Raw genomic sequence first — 9,669 nt, forward strand, 5'->3', positions numbered from 1 at the left:
GCTGAAACGCGCACTTTGCCTTGACTGTCTGGAGTGATTGTGACCCCGGTTTTTGTTGTTATATACATATAAATATTTTTTCTGAAATACGGGGGCAGATTAAAGACTCGGACCTGTGTGGTAAGGTTAGAGGAGCATCATGAGCCCTGCACAAATACTGTATGAATATCGCTCCTTTCGCAACGAGGGCGTCTGTTTAAACGGGGCACTGGGACTTTAAATGGCTCCTTGAACCCTCGGGCACCCAGTTAATAAACACCCACGTCAGCACTGTGCTCCAGTCGGTCTAACCGGGTTTCGGTCTTTAGGGCTGAGCAGGAAGTGCCTGACTGTGGACCCTGGACGAGCAAAGAAAAGAGCGGAGGGGGGGAAAGGCAAACGGGAATTAAACATGGATATGGTGGCGGACTTGGGGGCGAGCAGGCTGTACAGGGCGCCGGGTGAATCGAGCCACCAGTGAGTATCGATGGATTTTGTCAGGGGGGGGTATGAAGGCGTGGGGCGTAAGCGGGTCCTGCCGACACCTCGCGCCTGCGAAGCAGTCGCTCGCTTTGGGCAGCAGTCAAATCCTCCCCGCTGCTCGCCGGACCTCCGGAGAGAAGTGGGGGTGGTCTTGAGGATGAAAACGGGCGTGTTAGTGCGTCGTTGCCCCAGACTGTTACACAATGCGAATAGATGTGTTTTTCCAGCTCGCAGCGCGCTCACTTGCCGGAGGTTTGTGTCTGTTTTTCTATTGTGTGCTGGCTGAAGCCTGAAGTGGGCGTCGCTCCAGGACAGACAGACTGGGCTGCCCGCTTTCCTCTCGCAGGACTGCAGCACTGTCGTGTCGCTTTGTAGGTCGAAGGATGTCTGATTTTACGCGGAAGAGCTCGGTGGGAACGTTAGACTTGATTTCGCGTGCCGTGAAAGGCACCGTGGAGTCCTGCGGGCGGGCGTTGCACCGTGGGTTGTCGGGCGCTGCGGAGGTTGTCACACAGCCGCGCTGATGGCTCATTAAACACGAAAGCGTGCAATCCCGAGCCTGCACGAGCACGGATTGAACAGGTTACCGTGAAATAAGAACTGTTCTGAAAATCAGGGTGCTGGACATTTTTTCCCTCTTTGCGTGTCCGGCTGCAGTGTTTTATTTTCTCTTCCTACAAGTCTGACGCGTTTACTCCATCGGGGGTTTCCGGAGCGCGTGAGACCTCAGAAATGATTAAAGGTTTTGTCACCCGATGCTCTCTGACTGACTTGAGTCGGGTGTAACCCATTAGGAGAAGATTTTGCCTGAAGGATCCTTCAACAAATCAAAATGCAGAAAAAAGTCAGGTGGGCGGGCCCTCTGCTGAGCCCGTGTAAAGACAAAGATGCAATAATTGACAGCTGCAAGCATGTGGTGATGCTGCTGTGTTTGTTATGCTCAGATCAGTGTGCCATGATTACCATTGTAGGCTGTTACCAGACCATTAAAATCCAGTAGCCGTGTTTCCTTTATTTATCTTGTTAATTTGGCATTGGGAGAAGTTCAGTAATAAATGTCCACCGGGTCTGCGGGACCTCTGTCATTTCTTATTTTCTTGCTAAAGAAGTGAGTGTGTCCTGCATACAGAGCTAGTGAGCAAGCTGTCATGTTGTCTCCTGCAGGCAGCCTCAGAGGTGGTTCAACACGGCCGACATCACAGTGTCTCACCAAAGCAACATGCTGAAGCAGCTCAACCAGCAGCGCCGCCAGGAGCTTTTCTGTGACTGCAGTGTGTTGGTGGAGGGCCAGCTCTTCAGGGCTCACCGCAATGTTTTGTACGCCAGCAGCGGCTACTTCCGCATGCTGCTGTCCCAGGGGCCCGATGACTCTGTCAACGCCACCTTCGACGTCTTCAGCCCCGAGACCTTCACCGTCATCCTGGATTTCATCTACTCCGGCCAGCTGGACCTCTCCAGTCACAATGTGATTGAAGTTATGTCTGCAGCCAGCTACCTGCAGATGAACAACGTCATCAGCTACTGCAAGAACTTCATCAAGTCCTCCTTGGACATCAGTGTGAAAGATGAAGACAGCGATCGCTGCCTCAGCTTGTCTGAGACCTGTAGCTTTACCAGCGGAGCAGGAGAAGACTCCACAGAGCAGCATCAGGGCCCCTGCTCTGTCAGCCCTCCACCTGCGCTCTGGACTCGGGACAACTCCAGATCACAGTCTAGCTTTATGGGAAAGGACTCGGACCAGGATCCTTCGGCCTCAGCCCTGAAGACTGACCCTAACAGCCCTGTTAATGAGCTCAGTGCAGATGCGGAAGACCTCCAGGACCCTCAGGACCCTTTGTACACCTTGCCTGGATCAGAGCGTCGGCGTGGAAAAGGGAGCACAAAGAGGCGAGCGTCCAACAGCGCTCGGTCCAACCAGCACGAAGACTTGGACATCCAGGAGGCACGGACACGAAAGGCTGAAAAGGCAGAGGAGCTTTACGCTACTCTACCACCGATTGTGGGTGTTATTGGACACTTTAATAAAGGTGTGTGCTGCCAGAAGATGATGATGACTGGAACACTTGGACAGAGATGATAGGAAAAAGTCAAATGTCACAATTTCTCTGTTCCTCTTTGCAGATTCGAATCCTACCATGCGCTTCAAATGCCCCTTTTGCACACACACAGTGAAGAGGAAAGCAGACCTGAAGCGTCACCTGCGCTGTCACACCGGGGAGAGGCCGTATCCATGCCAGGCCTGCAATAAGCGCTTTACTCGCCTGGAGCATCTACGCAGCCATTTTGAGACAGTAGGTGTTTTCACAGCAGATGGTAAATTTACACTTTCTTCTGTGTCTGTGTCGGCTTACAGCTCCAGGAAAACAAGCTGCTAAACAAATTTACTCTAATATTGAATAAATCTTTATCCAATCTTTTCTTTTTCTTTTTAATCTCCCAGATTCATCAAGCCAGGAAGCTGGTATGCAGGAAGTGTAAGTGTCAAGTAACTGAGGAGACCGGGCATGTGGTGTGTGAGGGCACGAGACGCTACCGCATGTGCACGGCATGCATCCAGGAAGTGGGCTGTGACGACGTCCCCATGAACAGCCTGGAGGGGCACAACGAGGAGCCGGCACTGTTACTGGGCGTGGACGGGGAGGAGGAGGGGGACACAAAGAGGAGCTGGATGGTGACTGACGACGATGACCTGGCAGAAGACTCGGGCGCCGACCTCATCATCCAGCAAGTGGACGTCAGCGACGAAGAGCTGCAGTGAAACTGGACCAAAGTGTGCGTGTGTTTGTGTGTGTGCAGATGCGTAACCATATTTGAAATGTTTGTGTTTTAAAGTGCCCCTGGTATGCTTATTTTCAATTTAGGGGTTTACTACAATAAGTTTACATTCATTAGTATTCAAAAATCATTTTTCTCATATTGTACTGTGCATAGTGTTACTGCTGCTCCTCTTTTCACCATCTGCCTGAAATGATCTGTTCTAGGAAAGCGAGGTATCCAGCCAGAGTTACGAGTACCCCGGAGAGTACTTTAGCAAGAGCAGTTAATTAAATTACAATTTCATTAAAGAATTGATTGAACTTAAAGAATTTTTGGCAGATAATTAATTGAAATTAATGGTTAAAAAGCAGAAAATAGTCATGCATAAATGATTCAAACATATAAGAAATGATCAAAAATGAAATGTCCTGCTAAAAGCACAGCTAAAATCTTTAGCTAAGAGAATATGCAGTTCAAATGGTTCAATAGTGGATGAATATAACAGTTATATAACAGTTATAATTAAAACACAACAGAAAAATAAAACCTGTTTTCTAGGCTGTATTATAACACAACTAAAGATGGTTAGCCGTGCAGCATGTTTGTGATTTCTACTGTCATTAGTTTTTTTTAATTAAAAATGGAAAAAAAGAAATTCACCAGGTCTTCAGTTCATCAGCCGGAGGGCACAAAAGCTTGTTTTCATTCTTTCAGCCTCGCAGAATATTTGGTTTGCTGACATGTTTTACATTTAGTTTGTAGAAAAGAGAAAAATGGCAGACTTTTAGGCAGTTGGTGCAACTGGATGTAGCTGAGGCATTCTTTGTTTAGCTGCTAGACTGGTATTTTACATGGTGACATAGAGAAGTAACGGAAGAACAGCCAGTTTCACAGGCAGTTTCACTTCAGTGTTTTGTGTGGGTGGGTGAAACTTTACTTTTAATAAAGGTGTGAAGAATAGGGAAAAACCCCAAAAGCTTAACAGGGGCACTTTAAAGCCATGCAGGAAAGTTTATGCATAAAATGTGGGATTCACTCATGTAAAAACACACGTTTATGATATGTTGTGTATTAGTTTAGTCTTTTCTTATCAGTTTGTTGAGCTTTGTCAGAAAAAAAATGAAGGTTTTCTGTTAAGCTTCATAAAGATATGCAGTATCTGAAGCATGCATATTATGTGTTTCCTTTGCTTCAATCATAATATGATATTATAATCTTTTCAATAAGCTTTTTTTCTCTCGTGCATGAAAAGCTTTGGTCCTTTTGGCTGCTTTCTGCCGGCCTTTCAGCAAAAAGGTGAAGAACAGAATGATCACCTGTATCCTGTAGGGACAGTCTTTTTAAATGTTTTGTTATGATATACAGTATGATACAAACGCATAATTTATTTGTTTGTTTGTTTTTTACTTTTGGACACATTAAAGATATTTTTATAAATTTGTTTCTGGGTCTTTAACTTTAATCACGAACAACTGAACGACTTCTCATTCAAAGGAGGCTCAGCTTTTTATTATTCTTATAGGAGTATTAAAGTCATAGAAAAATAAATAAGATAAATGACAACGATTGTGGGAAAACTGGTAACAGTGAAAAAGTGCAATAAACTAAACCTGAAAAAATTATAAAATTTTGTATATAGTTTTGTCATCTTGGAACAAATACATCAGTATATACAAAAACTTTAGACCTCTGAATGCAAATTGCATGTTACCAATAAAATCAATTCTGGAGTCATTACGGCATCTGTGATGGAAACGTTTAAATAACAAATGACAAAATATTACAACAATGTTGAATATAACCTATTTAAACAGGGGAAAATTGGATCAAGATGAAAAATTCAGTCATCTTCCAGTTAATTTCTGACAAACTGTTATCTCACTTTCTTGTACCTCGATGTAAAAATTCTATAGTTTACTTTCATAATGGTGTATTTTGTAGACTCTGACAATGATTTGCTTACATCTTCAAGAATGTTCTTGGTTCGATGTTGTGGGGAGGTTTTTCTTAACCATGGAAATAATTCTGTGATCATTCGCTTTAGTTGTCTGCTGAATTTCTTGCTATTCCTCTGATACTCCTACTTTTGTTCTTTAAACCTTATTCTGAAAGTTCCTGTCGTGGAATTTTTTAGTAATAAAGTCTGCAACACGGTCAGCTGTGGTCAGGCTATTTTAACCTTGGACCTTGGAGTCATTTTTGACCAGGACATGTCCTTCAACGTACATATTAAACAAATATGTAAGACTGCTTTCTTCCATTTGCGCAACATCTCTAAAGTTAGAAATATCCTGTCTCAGAGTGACGCTGAAAAACTAGTTCATGCATTTATTACTTCCAGGCTGGACGACTGTAATTCATTATTATCAGGAAGTCCTAAAAACTCCCTGAAAAGCCTTCAGCTAATCCAAAATGCTGCAGCAAGAGTCCTGACAGGGAGTAGAAAGAGAGAGCAGATTTCTCCTGTTTTGGCTTCCCTTCATTGGCTTCCTGTTAAATCCAGAATTGAATTCAAAATCCTGCTCCTCACATACAAGGTCTTAAATAATCAGGCCCCATCTTATCTTTTTTTTTTTTTTTTTCCTTTTTTTTTTTTTATTAAAGTGTCTGCATCCATTTTTACAAAAGACAAATTGAACAATATGCCGTTTTCTTTTTGAAGAACATAAAACAATATGAAACATACACTCCCACCTCATAATTATAGGAGTACCAGTGGGTGTACAAAAAGAAAAAACAAAGGGTCCAATCTAATAATACGAATAGTAAACCCTGGAGTACAAGATAACAGTTCCTGAGTGTACAAGAGAGATGTGGAGAGTTTCAGAGCCCACACCCCCACACAGACACGGAAAAAACAAAACACACAAACCAAGAAAAAAACAAAAACAAAAACAAACAAACAAAAAAAACACAGACATAATGAGTGGTCAGCTTAGTTGTAGAGATAAGTCAAATCTGTAAGAGAAAAGAAATATGTATAAAGTAGGTAAGTAAATGCCATCATAAGGCGCAGGCACAATAGAGTCCATATACTTAAACTTAAACATCTTACTTAAACATAAGATAAAAAAAATAGAATAAAGTCTGAGCTGGCTAATTGGGAGCGTTGCGAGACCGCAAAGTCTGAACATGGTCAAAAAAGGGTTGCCAGGTCTTAAAAAATTTGGCCATAGACCCACGCAGGGTGAATTTAATCTTTTCGAGTTTGCTAAAATGCAAAGCATCTCTGATCCAGATTTCCCAGGATGGGGGAGAAGGGGACTTCCAACATAACAATATTCTGCGTCTTGCCAATAAGGTGAGAAATGCTACCAGATCCGCTTGGGGCGTCGGCAAGACAACTGTATCAGGAAGAACCCCAAACAAAGCAGTTAAGGGCACAGGTTGGAGGGTTAGCTGGATGATCTTTGATAAAATCAGAAAAATATTAATCCAGTATTGTTTGAGGGATGGACATGACCAAAACATATGTATTAGAGAGGCAGGTGTTTGATGACAACGGTCGCAATCAGGGCTAAGGTTGGGGTATATTTGAGCTAGTCTGGCTTTAGTCCAGTGTACACGGTGCAAAATCTTACATTGAATCAGCCCATGTTTGGCACATAGTGAGGAGCCATGGACCCGGTAAAGAATTTTATCCCAAGAGTCATCCTGAATCACACACCCCAAATCCTGCTCCCATGCCATTTTAATAGCCGAGGTTGAGGAGTTGCCAAAGGAACATATTCTCCCATACAGACAAGAGATCAGGCCCTGTGATGAAGGGGGAGGCGATAGAAGGTTATCAAAGTCATGACAAAGAGGTCTAGATGGGAACTGAGAGGATTTCTCCTTAACAAAACTCCAGATTTGTAAGTAGCGAAAAAAGTGACTTTTTGGAAGGCCAAATTTCAATGAGAGCTGTTCAAAGGAGGCAAATGTATTCTGAATATACAGATCAGAAAAAGACCTGATACCCAAGGAGGCCCACAAATAAAAAGCACCATCAACTAACGAAGGCTGAAAAGAGGGATTTTTCAAAATGGGTGACTGAAGGGGAAAAAAGGTCAACTTAAAATAACGACGAAATTGATACCATATTTTCAAGGTAACTTTGACAATAGAGTTATTATAAGAACCTGCACTCGGAGGCTGCTTTTGGGCATAAATCAGGGCTGGTAAAGAGGATGAGGCACAAGAAGAAGTCTCCAAACTCAGCCAGGCCGGGGCATTATTCATGCCTTCCCCCTGTAGCCAGTACCTGAGAATACGAATATTACATGCCCAATAATAAAACATAAGGTTTGGTAAAGCCATCCCCCCCATCTTTTTCGGTCTTTGAAGATATGTCTTGCGTATTCTAGGGTTTTTTTTGTTCCAAATGAACCCAGAAAGAATCTTGTCTAATTTAACAAAAAAGGAAATTGGGATAAATACAGGGACACACTGAAAAAGAAAATCTTGGGAGGATATTCATTTTAACTGTATTTATGCGCCCTGCTACAGACAGATGGAGTAGAGACCATCTGTCCAAATCCTGCCTAACTTTCTCCACAAGTGGGTCGAAATTAAGCTTGAAAAGAGCATGGAATTGACTTGTAATTTTAACCCCTAAATATGTGAAGTTGTCCGATACAACTCGAAAAGGCAGTGCTGTGCACTGATATTTCTGTGCAGCAGCATTCAGGGGGAACAGTTCACTCTTAGCGAGATTCAGCTTATAGCCAGAAATAAGGCTAAACTGTTCAAGTATTGAGAGCACCAAAGGAAATGAGGATGCTGGTTCTGAGATATAAAGAAGCAAATCATCTGCGTATAAGGAGACCCTTTGTTCTATACCATTTCTAGTAACCCGGGTGATACCTGGGTTTGATCTCAGCGATATGGCCAGGGGCTCAATTGCAATTGCAAAGAGCAACGGCGACATGGGACAGCCCTGCCTAGTCCCCCTAAACAGAGGAAAAAAGTCAGAACATGTGCCATTTGTTTTGACAGCGGCAAGCGGGGAAGTATAAAGAAGTTTCAACCAGGAGATGATTATTTTACCAAAGCCGAATTTATCCAGAACATAAAAAAGGTATCCCCACTTGACCCTGTCAAAAGCCTTCTCAGCATCTAAACTGATCCCAAACTCAGGGCTGTTGGAGTCTGAGGGATTGTAAAGAACATTAAACAAACGTCTAAGGTTAGAGAAGGCATATCTCCCTTTAATAAAGCCATTGATCCGGGTTAATTACAGATGGCAAGACTGCTTCCACACGCATCGCTAAAAGTTTAGCAAGGATTTTATAGTCCACATTTAACAAAGAAATGGGACGGTATGAGCCACATTGTAATGGATCCTTATCCTTTTTTAAGATCAAGGATATAGATGCCTGCAGTAAAGAGGGTGGGAGGGATCCAACTTCCAGTGAATGCTTATACATATTTATCATGAATGAGCGGGGCCAGTTTAGGCATAAATTTACGATAGAACTCAACAGGAAACCCGTCCTGTCCGGGACACTTAGAACACTGCAATTTGCTGATAGCTTGCAGGATCTCTTCTACAGTTACTGGTCCCTCCAGCTGAAGGCTGTGTGTCTGATCAATTGATGGGAGCTTAAGATGATTGAAAAAGGAGTCCAAAGCCTCAGTGCTAAATGCACACTCAGACACATAGAGAGATGAATAAAAGTCTCGAAATTGGTCATTAATTATTTTAGGATCCGTAGAAACACCGCTTGATGTCTGAATCCGAGGAATGGAATGTGCAGCTGCTGCACTACGAAGCTGATGGGAGAGCAGTTTACTGGCCTTATCCCCATACTCATACTGGGAGTACTGACACTTCAACAACATCTCTTCAGCCCGAGCAGAGGACAGGTGATCAAACTCAGTCTGCAAAGACAGCCTGTCATTATAGACCTCTGGTGCCGGGCAGACAGCATACAACTCATCTAATTGCGATATGCGTATTATGAGCTCAGACAACTTTGCTGGCCCCATCTTATCTTAATGACATTGTAGTACCATATCACCCTATTAGAGCACTTCGCTCTCGCTCTGCAGGCCTACTTGTTGTTCCTAGAGTATTTAAAAGTAGAATGGGAGGGAGAACCTTCAGTTTTCAGGCCCCTCTTCTGTGGAACCAGCTTCCAGTTTGGATTTGGGAGACAGACACTATCTCTACTTTTAAGATTAGGCTTCAAACTTTCCTTTTTGCTAAAGCATATAGTTAGGGCTGGACCAGGTGACCCTGAATCCTCCCTTAGTTATGCTGCAATAGACGTAGGCTGCCGGGGGATTCCCATGATGCATTGAGTTTTTCCTTTCCAGTCACCTTTCTCACTCACTATGTATTAATAGACCTCTCTGCATTGAATCATATCTGTTATTAACCTCTGTCTCTCTTCCACAGCATGTCTTTTATCCTGTCTTCCTTCTCTCACCCCAACCGATCGCAGCAGATGGCCCCGCCCCTCCCTC

The 9,669-nt window shown here is 43.4% G+C and overlaps 1 protein-coding gene across 3 annotated transcripts; it reads left to right on the forward strand.

Moving 5' to 3' along the window:
* Positions 1–124: 124 nt before the first annotated feature.
* On the forward strand, positions 125–4,660 carry zbtb8a (zinc finger and BTB domain containing 8A). Of its 3 annotated transcripts, none has more exons than XM_084914979.1 (4): positions 125–456; positions 1,627–2,489; positions 2,584–2,753; positions 2,903–4,660. In XM_084914979.1, exons 1-4 carry the CDS (start codon positions 392–394, stop codon positions 3,218–3,220), a joined length of 1,416 nt encoding a protein of 471 aa, XP_084771105.1. In that variant the 5' UTR covers positions 125–391; the 3' UTR covers positions 3,221–4,660. The 3 variants fall into 3 exon arrangements, with proteins under 3 accessions (XP_084771105.1, XP_084771104.1, XP_084771106.1); XM_084914978.1 differs by lacking the exon at positions 125–456 and adding an exon at positions 488–714; XM_084914980.1 differs by lacking the exon at positions 125–456 and adding an exon at positions 721–1,311.
* Positions 4,661–9,669: the final 5,009 nt, after the last annotated feature.

This window comes from Perissodus microlepis, chromosome 19, assembly GCF_051167445.1.
Source record: "Perissodus microlepis isolate ML-2025 ecotype Zambia chromosome 19, ASM5116744v1, whole genome shotgun sequence".
Lineage (NCBI taxonomy): Eukaryota > Metazoa > Chordata > Actinopteri > Cichliformes > Cichlidae > Perissodus > Perissodus microlepis.

Coding starts and splice junctions, on each gene's coding strand:
- zbtb8a (XM_084914978.1), top strand. CDS start 620: ATGAAAACGGGCGTGTTAGTGCGTCGTTGCCCCAGACTGTTACACAAT. Junction 715..1,626: donor AGCGCGCTCACTTGCCGGAG/GTTTGTGTCTGT, acceptor TGTCTCCTGCAG/GCAGCCTCAGAGGTGGTTCA. Junction 2,754..2,902: donor TACGCAGCCATTTTGAGACA/GTAGGTGTTTTC, acceptor TTAATCTCCCAG/ATTCATCAAGCCAGGAAGCT.